Below are 20,064 nucleotides of genomic sequence, written 5' to 3'. Positions count from 1 at the left end.
AAATACAATCTTCCACTTGGTCGCATGCCGACTGATGTTTTTCGTACTGATTGTTAGATCATTATTAATCACCTAATTGTCTACGTTTTTTCCCGATTACGACAGAGCACAACCCAGGTGTGACCGGTCAGCAGAGGATGCTCACTCCTCCTAGGCACCTGATCCTTTCTTTATCTTTTTAGAGGTCCGTGATGCTTTGCTTTGAATTTGTATTTCGTTTTATGGATTTTAGAGATAGTTGACAGTTTGTTATTGTCATTTTTCATTGATTTTGACAATTCTTCAAAGCAGTCCATCATGAAAACAAATCATACGATCCGATAGTAAATGAGCATAGCGCGCTATGAGTAAAATCGACAAAAAAAGAACACTTTTTAAAAAAAGCAAAAATCATTTAGTAATTTATATAAGTTTATAAGAAGCTCATTAGGTATATTTACGCATTGAATTTAATAAATCGATGATACAATTTAACAAAAAAAAAATTTGGCCGTAAAAACAAACCAAAACCCAACCTACGGTTAAAGGCATTTTTACAATGATTTAAAGCAGTCCTTTATGTAAACAAATCAGACGTTCCGAAAGTTGATGAGCATAGCGCTATGATTCATAATGACAGAAAAAGAACACTTTAAACATTATTTACATTTGAATGTCAAATTAACTTATAAAATTTCAATAAAGTGTTTGTACATACAAATTGGATTTCTTCATTTTCTTCACTAATCATTTAAGTTGGTTAGAAGCTCATTGGGCTTTTTACGCATGGATTTTCATAAAACTCTGGTACAAGTTAACAGCAAGTATTCTTTTTAAAGGAATGATTGGATTGTGATATATCACTTGACATCTCTCTTGTTGTAATGCGTAAACTAGAAGGCATGATGAGATGCTGCCAATTAGTTTTCTTGCTGAATCTTTAGGTTTAAGTCGTTAGCTCTTTTTCCCGCGCACTGGTTCTCGTTGCTCGCTTTGCACGTTATTAATCACATATGCTTGGAATTTTAACACACTTTTAGTGTGGGTGTACCGTATGGTTAAATTATGTTTGTACCTCTTAGACGAGAACTTCCTATTAAATCCCGATTTTGTTTATTTTTAGCCCAAATTGTCGAAGAAATTTTCGTTACAGGTTTCCTAGCAACGTATTTTCAATCACAGATGCTTGAAAATTTAACACAGGTTTTGTTGAGACATTCCATATGGTTATTTTTTAAAAAACAAATTCAGTGTGAACTGCCTGATAACGATCTCTGATCTTCAGTAATGTTGGAGAACTTTATATTATCCGGGTAAGTTACATGTATGTCCTTGATATTTGTATATTCATATCAGAGAGGGGCTATCACTAGTGAGTATTGGCTCACAAATATCTTGGTGTGTTAATTATCATTTGATATAATTGTTGTTATTATGGATAAATAAAATATCATATTTGGCGTCTTTCCTAATTTTTCTCTGATTTTCAGTTACAAATGTGGCCTTATCAACATTGAAGTTCCATTTACGTCCTCTCCTTTCTTATATTGTGGAAACCAAGGATTTGTCCAGTGATGTAGGCTCCAAGGACCATTAAGAAATGTAGTAGGACTGAATTTGAACCACCATGCTCCTGCAAATAGCTCTGCACAGTGACTACCAATAGCATCATTGTCGTTATCAATTGTAGAAAAATTCATTCCTGAAGACGGTGAATTTGTAACCGATAGCAAGCCATCATCTAAAAATAGAAAAATCACATGTTACAAATTACAATAGATATTTCATAATTTTTGCGCTATTAACTCAAACTGTGTGCGTTCATGCGTTTTGTGCAGAAAGAAATTGATAAATTGTATTTTTATCTATCTAGCGTAACTTTTCCAGTCATATTCAATCCATTTAGATGTAAAATTGCTGCAAATTATATTGTATACAATCATGTATTTAGAAAACGACAAAAATTATTCCAGGTCGTTATTATTGTATTTGAAAGAAACCATGTTATTGTTGCCTTGGTATTTCTACTGACACCGACTTCATTTAACGCCAAATTCTCGCATATGTAAAAGCATACTTTATGTATAAAAGATCTAAAAATCGGGAGACAAAACCGAAAACAGGTTTTACACATCCGGGGATATAGGATTCCCACGATTCTCAGTGGTACTTAAAATGGGTTCATAGATATGAAATATGAAATAGAATACAGTAGCTTTTTTTAATGTATGACCATATCTAAGGCAGATGAGATTATAGTTATTTGATAAGGAGAGGGAGCGATAAAATGTTTTGAGCACACAGCAAAATCAAAGAGGTGGTAAGGACTTAACACAATGCTGTTAAAAAGGATTATAAGGAAGGAGTTTTCTCGTTACTATACATGCTTCTTACATTAAGAAATTCATGAAATTTGAACACAGCCAAAAGAAATAAGATATGAGGTTTATTTTTTTCAATGAAATAATAGAAAATAAGAATGTCTTTCAGCTTATACTATTAAGATGAAATAAATATTTAAGCTTAAATTGGTTGTGCGCATTTTCTCTAATTTTCTTAAATTTTGCAGATAATTGGAATATTTTTAAAAATATTTCTGATTTTTACATATTATGAAGATTTATTTGAAGATATAAATTGACCAAAAAGATAATATATTGACCATTTAATGAGAGAAAAAATCGGATTTTTGTGACCCCCCCCCCAAAAAAAAAACCAACTATTTTTAGAACAAGAGCTTAAAAGGCTTATAAAATGTAATTTAATGGGCAAATCAAATTTTAAAAAGATATCTGAAACCCAGGTATCTTATCAGTAGCTCACATTAAGGACGTTGGATCCTGCGATCAAAAGTCTCTACGTTTTTTTCTAAAGTATTTTTTTAACATCTACACACATATCTAAACCAAAATTCAAAACAAAATGTTGGGGTCTATATGCTCCTTTCGGTGCTACTGTGTATTTAATATGACATTTCTGCACTGAAAGTGCAAATTGCACATAAATCGCCTTTCCCTCTATAATTTTTCTATCGATATGAACCATGGTATCAAATACAAATTTACATTATTTAGAATTAATAAAATTAAAATTATCATAATGAAAAAGTTTGCAATTTCTTCACCTTATTGATATTTTGACCTTTTTGCACTGAAAGAATACTATTTTTATTCATAAACGATTCAACATGCAATTAAATAGTCTCAAACTTTATCTCAAATTATGACAGACTTGTCAAAAGAAACTTAAATATTTAGAAACTAAAACCAAAAGTACATGTATATGTCAATAATGTAAATTTTGAGATATGGCATGAAATAAGCTAATTTTAGGGGAAAATTGGAGTTGATTTTTTCTTTACTTTTATGAAATATCACTTAAACATGCCAATATATGTCGATAGAAATATTGAAATATTGTTGAAATATGTTTTTTGAAACAAGACGAAGATATCCCAATGCATAAACTATCTGAAAATTTGGTCTGCACGGAAAATAAGAAAGCTAAAATTACGGTACTCTTAAACAATTGAGTTATGAAAAATGTTCATTTTCTTCTTAAAAACCTTCCGCCACAAAATATACTCCCTTACTACACTCTCTCAATATCGAGTTTTTTCTTCATTTTTTATTCAATATAGTTTATTTGGCATTGTAAAAAAGGAATTTACAAGTAGAATTCATATATGACACAGAATTTCCAGACTAGAGGTGACCCAAAATGGCTATCCAAAATCAGAGGATCGAACCTCTTTAAGTGAAAAAATCGAACTTCAATGATATTGTTTTCCTACGGCAACGTTCCGCCAAAAATATAGTCCATGTTAGATTCTAAACTTTGATTACTTTTTCTATGCCTAGTTGTATGATAGTAAAAAACGGAAGAAAATTACGAGTTTTTAATTTCCTGTCATCTTGATTTAATTAATATTTAATCGTTACGTTCGACAATCCGAAAACCAGGAAGACTCCTTCCTTATGATAAATAAACTTACCTGTTTTTCACGTACATTTTTCTCCCTTACCAAATACTTATAAGACTTTTACAAATGTAAATATGAGTTAAAAGTAGAAAACGTTTATTTAAAAAATGTAAAATGCTTAAGGCTCCCTGGTGCTGCATGTACGTGCCGGTGTTATATAGTGCTTTTTCTCCTAGCCATCTTCCCCCGGAAAAATGGCAGCCACTCTCCTCCGAAAATGGCTATAAAGCAGTTTTTCCCCCACAGAAAGCTGACTATGTAGTGGGTTTTTTCTCCTTTTTATAGTCAGATTACCCCCACGGAGGTACCTACCATATAGTGGATTTTCCCCCTTTTTTTGCATTCCGGTCATGTTTGTGGCGAACCATTTGTGGCAATAATTTGCAAAAACTGATATGATATTAAATTTCTCATAATAAATGATAATTATGGCTTTATCAATACTGTACATAGAATTAAATACATGTTTTTTTCACCCTTAATATGAACAAAGGCAAGCGCCTTCACAACTTTAATTTGTCATCATCAGTTATTTCACCTTTTGTTTCACCTTTTTGGAAAACCTTTTACGCAGATTTCGGAATACCTCGAATCTTTATCATCTCATCGATGCTTATCTACAGCTTTGACTTCGGCGTAATGAACACGTGAGAACACATTTGAGTGAAAGTACGCCAGTTTGTAACTTTAACTTTCCCATGTTTTACCATCTATGTATAAGCTCCTCCCAGGAAACTAACTGCATGACCAATCTTGACTTAAGTTTTTAGAGGAAAAGAAGAAGTAAAAATTTATTACCCCCTTCGTCCAAAAGGCTATCAATGTTAAATTAATTCCGTTAGAATTGACGATCTTAAATACAATTATATATTTCTTCTTCTAAACATCAACGAGAGACAGGATGCAATGATATGATGAGAAACTGAAATTTTTTACTTTGATTGATGGGGTTCTTAATTATGGGTAAGGGGTATTATTATTGATAATGTATTAAAAGCATGTGTAAAGTTAGTATTTACAATTTTGTTTTAAAGTAACGCATATTCATATTCATATTTTTAAGCACATTTTTTGGAAACGTGAGGTTTTATGAAATGGCTTCACAACCAACGAAAAATCTTGTTGTTATTGCTTTGTTTCTTTTTCACTATTATTATTAATGGCTTTTTTCTGTCACGTTTTTTTTTCAAAAATGCTTCAATCGATTTTAATCAAACTTTTAAATCTTATTCATGACAAAATTTGTAAGAAAATTACACGAGTTTTTTTCGTCCTCACTTCTGGTCCCGAGATATTAAGGCTTTTATGTTTTTGCCTCTTCACGATTTTTCTCAAAAAGTTTTTAAGGTGGAATAACACAACTAGAAAAAGTCCCTCAAATTAACAGGACATTTTTGATAATGAAAGATATAATGATAAATAAACTGTACAAATGTCAAATAAGCGAAAAATTTGCTGTTTAAGAAATAAAGTACGAGTTATCGTGAATGTTGCAGAATAACCTCCGAGGTTGAGAAATGTTGTTTTGAAATATAAAAGCCGAGGCTTTTATATTTAAAAGAACATTTCGAAACCGAGGAGGTTATCCTGTAACATTCACGAAAACAAGAACTTTATATCTATTCTACTTACTCCCAGTATTTCTACAGATCGTTTCTCCTATAGAGAGACGATGTAGATAATTTTGACGGCTGTTCCTTGTAACCCCAGCGGTTATGTTAGTAATATTTACATGTGTATCGATCAAAGGAATCACATGCAGACAGAATTTTTTCTTGGGATTTTTGATAGTCTTTACTTTTTTATAAAATATCTTTAATTTATATTCCCAATATTTAGGGGCAATTTAATACGATTATTACTACTACACGTTATACATTTTATGTAAAAGCACGCAGTGCTAGGGAGGTCCTAGGAACAGCCACATTGATCTCTTCAAAATAAACATTCGAGGCAATACACATCGTTTTGACAGGAACTAACACGTGAAATTGACATGGTTTTAAATCTTTTTACGGTTTGAAGTTGTACTTTCAAGATCAGTGCGAGACAAATATTAGGTATTTCTGATCTGATAATTTACTGATGACGTTCGTCGTATATTGGAGAATAATGTCCGCGGCATTTTTTTGATCTCGGTAATAACTGTAGTAGAAATGGGAATAGAAAATGAATATATAAAATAAGTAAGTACAATGTAATAATAAAAGCCCCTGCGGGATTCGAATGTTATTCCATCTTAAAATCTTTTTTTTTTCCATGCTTATTTTCTATTATTACCAATCAATACAATAGTTCTATATATAAAGACAAACACACCAAAAAAAAGACAGAACACAAACTTTCACTCTCTCACTCATTCTAAATGTACAGTTACCATGGTTACTAAGGGGTTATATGATGCATGTCATAATTACATGTTGATATAGATATATGTGTAATGCTTATCATAACAAGTAAGCATATGGAGATGATTAAAAATAATTTAACATGAATGTTTGCAATAAGATCCTCAATAGTTGTCCACATAGAAATTAATTCATCACATCTCATTTTTATTGCAAACAACTTTCTCTCTATCAAACAATATGCCAATATTGATTTCAATAATTCGCTTATATGCAGATCAGAACTTTTCCTTGATTTGTAAAAAATATATTGCTTTGATAATAATATCAATATATTAGCAATATCATTTTTTTCTCGTGTATAGCCAAATATTACTTCATTTAATTAAAGTTTATATCACTAATACATGTATATTAGTATCTGAATACAAAATGCTACATTTTCTCGTTACGGGTTAATGTCTACAGATCTAAATAATTTTAAATTCGTCGCTTTATGATTGTGTTCTTACAGATTGGAAGTCAACGCTTAAAAGTTATTATTATTATTATAGACGATGTACCTTTTCTTTCTTTGTGTTTGTATGTGTATACAGATACAAATAAAGTTTGTCTGGGAATTAAGAAAAACCTTCGAAGTTTACCCACGGAACTATACAAACGACCGGGTGACTGCAATAAGGTGTGAAAACTGACCACCCGTAAATGTGTTTGAGCCTAGTAATAAACAGTTGTAAACACCGATCGGGTAAATACACCGATAAAACAAAGAGTCTGATTATTCACTTTTGATAAAAAAAAAAATCAGTACTGCAGGGTGGATCGGGATTATAATCATTTAAGTTTATAATTATTATAATTATTTCTAAAGGTCTACATACATGTAATGTTCCCTCAAAAGCGGGATTAGTTAATATGCATCAAGGTCAAAAATTCATTAACTTCCTAAATTATTAATCGATTGCTTAACACTGATCGTTTAGACATAACAATGGGGTATCAAGTGGATTAGAGAAAAATGGGAATAATTAACCACGCTAGCGTACATTTTGGGGTAGTTTATTTACATACCTCAGAAATGTCGACATACATGTAAGTGATATCTTTTTTGTAAGTGTATAGCTAGATAGAAAATTAACGCACGTATCCGTATAAATTACTTTAAGTAGTCATACATTGTAACAACAAATTTAAATTTCAAATAAATTTGTGGAAAGACACTACTTCCAATGCAATGGAGGGTCGTGTTGGCTCAAACACGATGAGGCCACATCTAAACACGAATTACAAAACGGTAAGGCCACAACTAAACATGAATTTCAATGTACAATACGATGAGGCCACATCTACACATGAATTACAACACAATGAGGCCACATCTAAACGTGAATTGCAACACGATGAGACCACATCTAAACATGAATTAAAACACGATGAGGCCACATCTAAACATGAATTAAAACACGATGAGGTCAAATCTAAACATGAATTACAAAATGATGAGGTCACATCTAAACATGAATTACAAAACGATGAAGCCACATCTAAACATGAATTATAAAACGATGACGCTACATCTAAACATGAATTACAACACGATGAGGTCGCATCTAAACATGAATTACAACACGATGAGGCCACATCTAAACATGAATTACAACACGATGAGGCCACATCTAAACATGAATTACAACCCGATGAGGCCACATCTAAGCAAGAATTAGGACAGGATGAGGCCACTTCTTAAGATGACTTACAATGTACAACATGATGAAGCCACATCTAAACATGAATTATAAAACGATGAGGCCACATCTAAACATGAATTACAACACGATGAGGCCACATCTAAACATGAATTACAACCCGATGAGGCCACATCTAAGCAAGAATTAGGACAGGATGAGGCCACTACTTAAGATGACTTACAATGTACAACATGATGAAGCCACATCTAAACATGAATTATAAAACGATGAGGCCACATCTAAACGTGAATTACAACACGGTGAGGTCGTATCTAAACATGAATTACAAAACGATAAGGTCACAACTAAACATGAATTACAACACGATGAGGCCACATCTAAACATGAATTACCAAACGATTAAGTCACCTCTAAACACGAATTACAATGTACAACACGATGAGGCCACATCTAAACATGAGTTACAACAAGATGAGGCCACATCTAAACATGAATTACAAAACGATGAGGTCACATCAAAACATGAATTACAAAACGATGAGGCCACATCTAAGCAGGATGAGGCCACATCTAAAGATGACTTACAATGTACAACATGATGAAGCCACATCTAAACATGAATTATAAAACGATGAGGCCACATCTAAACATGAATTACAACACAATGAGGCCACATCTAAACGTGAATTGCAACACGATGAGACCACATCTAAACATGAATAACAACACGATGAGGCCACATCTAAACATGAATTACAACAGGATGAAGCCACATCTAAATATGAATTATAAAACGATGACGCTACATCTAAACATGAATTACAACACGATGAGGTCGCATCTAAACATGAATTACAAGACAATGAGGCCACATCTAAACATGAAATACAACACGATGAGGACACATCTAAACATGAATTACGACACGATGAGGCCACATCTTAACATGAATAACAACACGATGAGGTCACATCTAAACATGAATTACAACAAAATGAGGTCACATCTAAACATGAATTACAACACGATAAGGTTACATCTTAACATGAATTACAAAACGATGAAGTCACATCTAAATACGAATTACAATGTACCACAAGATGAGGCCACATCTAAACATGAATTACGAAACGATGAGGCCACATCAAAACATGAATTAAAACACGATGAGGCCACATCTAAACATGAACTAAAACACGATGAGGCCACATCTACATGTAAATATGAATTCCAACACAATGAGGCCACATCTAAATATGAATTCCAACACAATTAGGCCACATCTTAACATGAATTACAACACGATGAGGCCACATCTAAACATGAATTACAACACGATGAGGCCACATCTAAATATGAATTATAAAACGATGACGCTACATCTAAATATGAATTCCAACACAATGAGGCCACATCTAAATATGAATTCCAACACAATGAGGCCACATCTTAACATGAATTACAACACGATGAGGCCACATCTAAACATGAATTACAACACGATGAGGCCACATCTAAATATGAATTCCAACACAATGAGGCCACATCTAAATATGAATTCCAACACAATGAGGCCACATCTAAATATGAATTCCAACACAATGAGGCCACATCTAAACACGAATTACAACACAATGAGGCCACATCTAAACACGAATTACAACACGATGAGGCCACATCTAAACATGAATTACAACACGATGAGGCCACATCTAAACATGAATTACAACACAATGAGGCCACATCTAAAAATGAATTCCAACACAATGAGGCCACATCTTAACATGAATTACAACACGATGAGGCCACATCTAAACATGAATTACAACATGATGAGGCCACATCTAAATATGAATTATAAAATGATGACGCTACATCTAAATATGAATTCCAACACAATGAGGCCACATCTAAATATGAATTCCAACACAATGAGGCCACATCTTAACATGAATTACAACACGATGAGGCCACATCTAAATATGAATTCCAACACAATGAGGCCACATCTAAATATGAATTCCAACACAATGAGGCCACATCTAAACATGAATTACAACACGATGAGGCCACATCTAAACATGAATTACAACACGATGAGGCCACATCTAAATATGAATTCCAACACAATGAGGCCACATCTAAATATGAATTCCAACACAATGAGGCCACATCTAAACACGAATTACAACACTTCAGTGTGGTCGGATATGTTAATGTGGAATTCAAAAGTAGAATGTCTTTACATCGAAATATCATTTATTCTAAGATTAGGAATACATAAAACCACAGGGGCCAAGCCCGTTTTAACATTAATTTCAACTTTTATTCTGCAACCACATTGACTTCTGACAGGGCCAGCCATTTTGACGTCTTCGAGAAAGACTGATTCTGATTGGACCATCAGGAATATTAACCAATGAAATTGAGTTTAACATTAGCTATCACAATGGCCAGTCTAGTCAGAGGTTGATGTGGCTGCAGAATAAAAGTTCAGTTTGGAGAGTATTTAAGGAATTTTATCGGATTTTAAGGATGTAAGTAGCATGCGCTTGATGTGAGATTTTAAAAGATTAGTGCGAATGTTTCTCGACTTGTTGCAATACTGCTGTTGTCAGAGGCAAAATACCATCGTGAGCCCTGGACCGGTAAATGACCGAGTAAAAATAAACTGGCGACTTCGAGAGAATAATGACGTATATCTCCGCTATTTTAAGACCCATCAACTTGAAATTCGGCACGAGTGTATCTCAGACATTACTTTTCCGAAAAATACATACATATTGCGAGTGTTTTAAAAATTAATTTATTTATTTCTAAGCTTTTGAAGCGAGCTGGTAGTTTTTTTATTTGGGTCAGAGTTCGACCCCTTTCTTTATTTATGGTTACATTGAAATTAATGTTAAAACGGGCTTGGTCCCTGTGCATAAAACAAGCATATGTTGTAATTGGAATTTTTTTTCCACATTGCTGTAGGCTAAATTAAGGAATTCAAACAAACAAAGAGAGTGCAGCTAATTAAATGATATTTACAAAACCCGAAACGTTATTTTTTTTTTTTACAAAATAGACGATAGTATAGGATTCACGCACGATATGATAGGGTTAACGCACCAAAGAACAGAATACACGCACGATACAATGGGATTGATACACTTTTGAAAAGAATAGCCGATGTTCATGATAAACTTATAATTGCGTTAAACGATCTTCACGAGTAACACGATCAAGGCAGAATTTGAGAAAGAACACGTACAAATCAAGATATACGTGGAATTTCTTGTTATTAACAAATGCCAAGATGTTAATCATAGCTGCTTCATTTGTACAATGTAAAAAATGACCAATTCAAACTTTTAAACAAAAATTATGAGCTTAAATGATCAATAAATAAACTGTAATGTTAACTTTGTTTTCATTACCAAACGCCGATCGCCGCGAACATTTCAGCACGAAGCTGGTTCAATTAAAATACAACCCTTATTCCAAATAAATATAACATCTATCATAAATATATTTCTTTCTGTATGAAAAAAATAATGAATTAAAAAATTATATTACATACAAGTAATATAAAAATTTACGCAGATGTAGATTCTGAGCACGATAATATTTGTAACATTATTTTCATTAACCTAAGCTCGAGCCGATAGTTGTGAACATTTCTACGAAACCCCGAGATTAAATCATACGGAAAATAGCGGGTTTAAAATACATTGAAAATACAACTCTTGTTTTAAGTAAATATAAATCGTATCCTGAATTCTTTTGTTGCTGTAAAAAAGGATGCATAAAAAACAAATTATATTACTTACAAGCTAATGATTACGCAGGTATACACACTACATACGATTTAATATAATTTATTATGATATGCAGGTAAATATATTACCTTGTTCCTAAGAACTTCGATTGTTTACATTAATTTTTCGTTCCACTGCTTACATTTATGATTTACAAATAATATTGGCTAATTTTGATCTAAAGATTTAATAAATTAGTATAATTGTCAAATGCTGGATAGGGTTTTACATTTTTTGTTCGATAAATTTTCGTATACGGTGCACTGAACACTTGTAACTTTGAAATAAATTTACCTACTTATGGAAATGAACAAAAGGATTAACACTATAGGATTAACGGAAAAACTGTTAAAAATGAACAACAAACCTGATAGGATTAACGCACGATACGATAGGATTAACGCACGATAGAACAGTACATGTATGTACACGCACGAAACGGTAGGGTTGATAGGATTAGATTGTAAAAAATAAAGTCGTGGGTACTGTAGGAGATATATCTTTGATATCTGTAGCAATGACGATTAAAGAGACAGTAATAATGTTCTAATTCACATTACCGAGACTTCCGTTACCAGGATCTGCAACTCTCAGAGTATATTTCTGTTCTTCGCCATCAATTGAAAACTGATTATACATGATGAAGGAAACCATTCCGTTGTAGCTTGACGTTATCGTAATGTAAAGAGACGAGTTCCGGTCCTTTGTTAACTGGTGTATAACATCGTTTCCTGTAATCATTTGATATACGAACAAAAAGATAAAGAAAAATAGAACTGTTTACTGTATTCATACAAATCAATTTCGTAAAAACAATAACTAAGAAAACATAAATAACTATATCGTCTTGTTTATTATCACTATCGAAGCACCGTGAATTATAAACTTCTTGTCACCCCCTCGCGCAACTTGTTGCGAAGAGGATATAGCATCGCTGCTGTGAGTGTGTGTGTATGTATGTGTGTCTATTTCAGCCTTTTAGGCAATATTCAAAGAAAACCCTTGATTGCATGTTTATCAAACTCCGTACACTTTATAAGCATGGTGTAAGGACAAACCCTGTTCAAGTGTTGCTGTTAAATGTTTATTAAAAAATCGTTAATTACAACACTTATAAAAGACATTTTATGTACGACTTGACAATATACATTTCCTGTTTGCGAAAATATACATTTCATATCAACTACTTGATATTTTGTTGAATATTTGTATTTTAATGATTCAATCAAAATCAAGAAAAAATTGTCATTTTTCCTTTCTTTTTCCAAATCAAATGTGTAGAGCGACGAGAGAATAAGAAAAATGTTTTGTCACTTGTTAGTCTTGGATAGATACATCTCTAATAAACATATTTTGTTTGTTCAAGCACGCGCTCAATGACTTCTGAAAAAAAAAAATATGTTTATAAGCAAGCCGTTTTATGCTTAAAATGTGAAAATGACGGGAAAAGGTGAACTTTATGAGTCATATTTCTAAATTGTTGGCGTTTAAATCTAAATAATAAACTATGCAAAAACTTCACATGTATATCTGCAGAAAGAAAAGTAAACAAATAACGTTTATTTTAGGGGGCCATTTAAGGCCCATATCATATATAGTCCTTTACACCTGAAATATTTTTTTTGACAATTGTAACGTTAGTATTTTTAAAAAAGGTGATGCAATTTAAATTTAGTTCCCTCAGAACTACGTGCACTATATCAAAGGCATTCCTTATGTTCTAGATATTATGTAATATGCAATTTGTCTGCAAATATCATCAAAGAGATTAAGTGGGATTGGAAACTTGCAATGTTAAAAAAGGATAGGATAAGATATGATACATTGTTTTTTCTAAAATTTAATATTAAGGTCTAATAAATATAAGACTGAATGACATAATACATCATTTTCCCAAATCTAAGGTAGATCTGATGATAAATTTCTTGACTATCAAGCATCCTTAATTTCAATAGATATATATGTCCATGTAATTATATACAAAGTTTTAAAAAGAATTCAATAGTTTTCAGATTTTTATTGGCTAAAGTACAAGAAAAAGACATATCTTATCCATACATGTATTAATGTCATAAATGATCTGGCACCAAAGCATACCTCAATGTGATTTAATAGATATTCCTTTAATATTCCGTCAAAATAATTTTGAAGGTTTGTTTTTATCAATACCATTTTGACATTTTGACAATTATACTTTCATGGCAATCAGGTTCAATTAATTTTCTAATGTCATAACTTTCTATTAACAAGATGAAAACATAAAAATACATCATATGAAAATTGAAGAATTTTAAAATGATAGCTTTTATCTTCCTTAACCTTTTGTAATGGTCAAAATAGTACGATATTATTTAAGCGGGGAAAATTTCTTTACCTGTATATTTATTCTAAAAAAATCGAGTTTCTGCTCTGTGCGAATGTTTTTTTTTTAAATATCATGTTACTAATTGAAATGTGTTTTGAACATTTATTAAGCCATTTTCAATTAAAGTATGATAATTAGTAAAATGAGATCAATTTGGAAAACTATTTGTTTGCGGATTAAAATATTTTGAGATTAATAAATCTCGTTTAAAAAGTTTAATATCGTGTATTTTTCTGCTGAATCGAAGGAGAGTGTTTTGTGAAACTTGCATAAACACAGTAATGAGACCTTGCAATGGTAACGATAAGAATGTTGTTTTATATTTTGGAATATTTGTTCATTTTCTTTTTTAAACAATGTATATTATTTCAAATATTTTCAACAGAAGTGTTTAATACCTACAATTATTTAAAAATTCTATTTGCTTTTTCTAGTCTAAGAGACACTTGTAAAACATGACTGAATACATAAAGTGTTTTTAATATTGATGTTGTTTAATAATATCAAAATTACTCATCCTTTACCAATCCAGTGGTCCTCATGAGGTGATCCAAATCCAAATTTGTACTCCGCCCAACTACGATTAAAGCTTTCTTCTCCATTAACTCGTCTTTGTATTGCCTGTCCAGAAAAAAAAATTAACTCTGTTTTAATGTGTAAGAAAGACAATGTTCAATGTTAATTGATTGTCTGATATATCATTTAAAAAACTTTAAAATGTAAGAGGCTGGTGATGACCCTAAAAATATATAAACTTGATTTTCATGGTTTTCAACATTGCTGAAAAGTTATTATCAACGAGTAGAAATGTAGAACAGAATTGTATTGTTCTTGTAAACATGAATGAGTAAGAACATGATTGTACAATATTTTTAAACATTAAAAAACAAATCAAAAATAAAAAAACTAGATGCCAATGTACTAACACACATAAAAGATATCTCGTTTAAATGTGTATCCAGTGCTGGCAGAAGCTGCAACTTACCTTCGGATTTGTTTTTAAATATGTTAAATTTTTACCGTACATCCGGTAATTTTCGCAATGATCTAATTTTCGCTTTTTTGGCAAAAACTTTTACATCACAAACTATATGATAAGTACAAGTCATATCCCGTATTTTTTGCTATAATAAACTTTTTTTAAATCGGAAATAATGGCTGACACATATAAAAATGGCTATTCAGTTTCAACATTTTTGCAATTTTTGCGACACGCCAAAAATACCAGATATACGATGATTCAGAAATACCAATGTCCCTTTACATTTTTAACAAGTTTTTGGTCAGATTTATTATGCATTTAAAGTAGATCCAGTGTTCTGTGATGTCACACTTTTTTGCAAAATTTTGAATTCTTTAAAAAATTTTCACGATAGTTTTATTTATTTTATGTGAATATAATCACATAAATGTAATTAGAATTATTGGTATGTTCAAGATATTTTCGCACTTAATTTTACACTTAATTTCCAAATTTTTATATATTTTATCTATGCAAAGGGGAAATAACTCTTTTTCTGACTTTTCTCTCAGTTGTATGTCTAAGTGCTATAGTTTTTCTTATTCCAACGATTAATTTAAAAATATTTATGTAATTTTAGTTTTCTGATAAAGTTGACATTAAAATTTAACAAGAAAAACAAATTTCTGCCTACAATATTTTACTTTTAACCAAAAAAAACCCATTTTTCTAATGCTTAAATATGCTTTAGTTTATGTTTATCTGGCATCTCAAAAAGTGTGATGACATGTATATTTTTTCTAACAATTGATGACATTTAAGTCTATTAAGTCGAAATCAGTTGGGTTTTTCAACTTTCCTCAGAGAATTTTCTGAGTATGGAGCTACCTTAACACAATAACTTGCAAATTTTTCTTAAGAATAGTTAATCATTTATTTAACATGAGGATATACTGATTTATTTTGAGAACTGACCGTCCACCCTCCTCCCTCTGTCTCCATATCACAGTAGACCTGGACAGGACGGCAATTAGGGTCAAACCTCTCCCAAGGGTAAATAGTGTATACACCGGAGTCTAATTTTCCGCTGTTGTATAATTCCTTGCAGTCTAAAATAACAAACATTTTGCTAGATTAGTGGATAGTTTTAAGGACAACAATTAATTTATACATGCCGTTAAAAAATTCTAACAATACTGTACACATATCAAAAAAGAGAAAGAGCAGTTTTTATTGTTCTTCTTTTTTTTAAATTTTTTATCTGAGGCAATGTACTTTTAAAAATGTATTTCTATCATTTTATAGATTTCGCTTTTAACCACCCCTTTCTTGACTTCCCACGTAGCTTGGCTTCTGCTTTTTGTATAATTAGAGCAAATGATATTTCAATGCACCGAAGTTGTTAATTGATTGTTTATAAGAATTGACAATATATGGTCACAATTGAAAAATGTAACATTGATATTATGTTCATAAACACACGACCTGTCTCAGCCATTTTCTGTAAAAGGCATGCAACAGCGCGAAACAAAACTTTTGTAATGTAATCATACATGGTGTTTAAAAAAAAATATTTTAAGGAACAGTGAGCATATATTTGTTTTACTATTTCAACCATGTAATAAATTTATCCCCATTCTTTTGGATTTTAACGTTTTTGTTTAATAATGATATTAAAACTTTAACATATTCGCAACATCTGGAGAGATTATCAAGTGTGATTTAAATCAAAAAACCAAAAATCAAATTTCGAATGGAAAAGACTGACCTGTTGAGTACATTGCTAATGTTTTTTTCTCCATTTTTTGTAATTCACGCAACTTTATATATTAAATTGACCCTTACCATCTGAAAAAGCATGGCTATACTAAAGAAGAAAAAAATATGAAGCATTGTACTAGCAAGGACCATTCTAGTAAAGAAAACAGTGTTCAAGGTCTTGGCCAATTAACAGATAAAACTGAACTGGAAAGGGCGTGTATTTTATATTTGTATATAGTTACAAACATTAGACCATTTTTTTTGGATATTAAAACATTCCAACAGAAAAATCATATCAAATTGTTTAAATTAAGCTAAAAAACACAATACCATTCGAAAATGGGTATACTGCTCTGTTGAAAATATTAAATTTTAACAACATTTTTTTTAACCTTTTATGAGTCAAACAGTTTGTGGAGTTGATTTTAAAATCTACTCTTCTAAGCAGTCACTCTGACAGAACGGAAGTAAAACAGTGTTTGGACCTAAGCACAAATCACCACCGTTGTAAACACTTACATTGTAGTACTTAAAGATAATCGATGAATTCGATGTAATGTATTTGAAAACATTGTTTGTAAGGAAATTTATTTATTTATAGCGGAAGTGTTTTGAATCATGGCAATTAATCCAATTTAAAGATATGTATAACTATTACTAGTGAAAGCTACACTTTATTATCATTTAAATACATGTATTTCGATTACTATACATAATGAATCGTACAGTTTGATTGTTTCCCTTCTATTTGTTTAAATATTACACATGATTTATATGGGGTTTTCTGTCTATAGGTCGGAACCCTTGTCGGAAAAGCCGGGGAATTCGTATTAGAAATAAATGGGCGTAACTATTCAAATACAGCTAAGAAGCTGCAATATACATATAATGTTGATCTTAAAATAAATAATAAAACAAACTTTTCAGTACTTTTATCAAGTATAAGATTGAACTTAATACAAGTCAACGTTTCATGTCCGCTCGACTTCAACAATTATTATTAAATTTTTATTCATGTTATGTCAACGTTGAGAAAATGGTTGTTTTATATGCAAACAAAAATGTACATTACTAGTCACAAGATATTCAATTTATTGTCGAAATAACCTTGTTGTAAAATATTGTCTAGGTTTGATAATTTCTAAGATACACAGACGGTGTTTGTCAGCTGATCGATGTCATTGTGTTTTAAATATACCAAAAAAAAAACAACAACAAAAACGGAAAAATTTACTTTTGAAATTCATACTCCGAGCCAAGTATGATATTGTTTGGATTTAAGATGAAAATTTACACTTACTGTACCAAAACTGAAACCCAAATGTGTATCCGCTAATGAACTTACCACTAGACAAAAAATCATGCAACATGCTTAATCAAGATGAGCGATTTTGTTTGCTTGCTTAAAGTTCATTAAACGACAAAACCGAGCATATCGCCTATTTATTCATTAAAGCTTCAAATAACAATCAGGATTTGGTTTACAAACTTTCTATCATACCTGCATTTCCTAATGAGAACCCAGGACAGGCTATGCGTTTATCTGCTAATCATTGCTGGTTACATGTCGTAGCACAGCAATCAAAAATGAGAACCTGGGACAGGCTAATATGCGTTCAATCAATAATGACCTTAACGACGATGAGCACTCGTGTACAAAATTTCTAAATCTGTCAGAAATAAATTGCTTTGTGTCTGAAGTACTTAAAAAAAGAAAATTATAACTTAATCATCTGATTTTTTTTCCAGTTTGAGGAAATTTAGGAAAGAAAGAAGCACACAATAAAACTACACTTGTAAAATCTATTCTAAACAAATAAAATTATTGCGGATAACTTCACTTTTTCACAAAATAAACAAATGTTGATTGCGTGTTTTGAACACCATTGAGACCATTAGTCTCCGAGTGACAACGTATTGTTCTCTAATTCGCGGTGGGAGAAAATTCGTTTCTCCCGGGCTAACCAGATTATTCATACCCCTAACCCCAGTCAAGATTCATATAATATTTTTAATAAAAGACACATGCAAATGTTTTAAAAACGTTTAAAGTATACTATTAAAAAAGTAAGCATATTTCTATTTCTTTAAAAAAAGAAAACCCTTTTTCCAATGCGAAGGCGTTTATTTTTTATTTACAGTAGAAATTCGGCACCTTAAACTGGTTTTTTTTTTTTATTATTTTCCAAGTTTCTATTTAATAATAGATATTCATCATTTTATTCGGAATATTTGAAAACGTTTTCCTTTATAAATATATGTAAATTATAATCGTTTAAGTATAGGAAATAGGTCTGAATCACCGTTTGCCAAGAAACTAGTATATTTACGATGATTTTAATGGAATTACCAATAGTATTTAGTACGTACTCTTACGTGGTACAAATAAATAGATGCTTGATTAAACGTTTGAAATAATTGATAGCTTTTAATATTTTTACTCTATATAGATTTAAAATAAATAATTAAAATGATGACGTAATTGAAATAGTTATAACTTATTGTAATGGGTATTTTAAATGAAATGTGAAATACTACCAGAAACCTTTGAATGTATAATATAATCAGCGCAAAATTGATCTCAGAAATTCTCTATTAGGTTGAAAAATATCAGTGATTATTTTGCCTATTTATTAACAAAAGGATGTTCTTATCATAATTCATTTTTAATCGATTTTATCACAGAAAAATAATAACTATTAGAGGTCAAACAATCTTTTTTTAATAAATCTTTTACATTACAATGCACTATTGCAAATATTGTTTTAACCAAAATGATATGAATATACACTGTGTAATATGTGACAAACATAACACATTATGATTTTAGAACTCCAAAATTTAATATTTATCAGAGGTAATCGATACATGATCTTGAAAGTAAGCAAAGAACTACACAACATACCTTTTGGTCGCAATGTAGGGTTGGTATAGAGCCTCCACCCAGTATCACTGACCGTTTGGCAATCACATGACCTGTGAAGGCGACACATCTTGGTCTGAGAGTTGAAGCTGAAACACTTACAGCCATCACCACACGAACAGGCGCAAATGGAGAGAGACGCCGAGGATAAGGTCTCAGACGGTGTGTTTATTGTCGCTTTATTGTCGAACTCAAAATTTACTGTATAAAGTTTGGACACAATAGCTTCAGAA

General features: G+C 31.4%; 1 protein-coding gene across 1 annotated transcript; it reads right to left on the bottom strand.

The window, feature by feature from the left end:
• Nucleotides 1-389: 389 nt before the first annotated feature.
• Nucleotides 390-19,901, bottom strand: LOC128183717 (ficolin-2-like). Its single transcript, XM_052852835.1, has 6 exons — nucleotides 19,814-19,901; nucleotides 18,410-18,418; nucleotides 16,123-16,256; nucleotides 14,711-14,807; nucleotides 12,382-12,552; nucleotides 390-1,720 (listed from the first exon to the last, which is right to left on the bottom strand). The coding sequence occupies exons 1-6, from the start codon at nucleotides 19,899-19,901 to the stop codon at nucleotides 1,470-1,472; spliced, it is 750 nt and encodes a 249-aa protein (XP_052708795.1). The 3' UTR covers nucleotides 390-1,469.
• Nucleotides 19,902-20,064: the final 163 nt, after the last annotated feature.

The sequence above is a fragment of the Crassostrea angulata genome, chromosome 5 (genome assembly GCF_025612915.1).
Source record: "Crassostrea angulata isolate pt1a10 chromosome 5, ASM2561291v2, whole genome shotgun sequence".
NCBI classification, from domain to species: Eukaryota; Metazoa; Mollusca; class Bivalvia; order Ostreida; family Ostreidae; genus Magallana; species Magallana angulata.
The sequence above is the reverse complement of the archived record's forward strand: the minus strand, read 5'-3'. Positions and strand labels throughout refer to the sequence as shown.

Coding starts and splice junctions, on each gene's coding strand:
- LOC128183717 (XM_052852835.1), bottom strand. CDS start 19,901: ATGTGTCGCCTTCACAGGTCATGTGATTGCCAAACGGTCAGTGATACT. Junction 12,553..14,710: donor TCATGAGGACCACTGGATTG/GTAAAGGATGAG, acceptor AAATGATTACAG/GAAACGATGTTATACACCAG. Junction 1,721..12,381: donor TCCTGGTAACGGAAGTCTCG/GTAATGTGAATT, acceptor TTCTATTTTTAG/ATGATGGCTTGCTATCGGTT.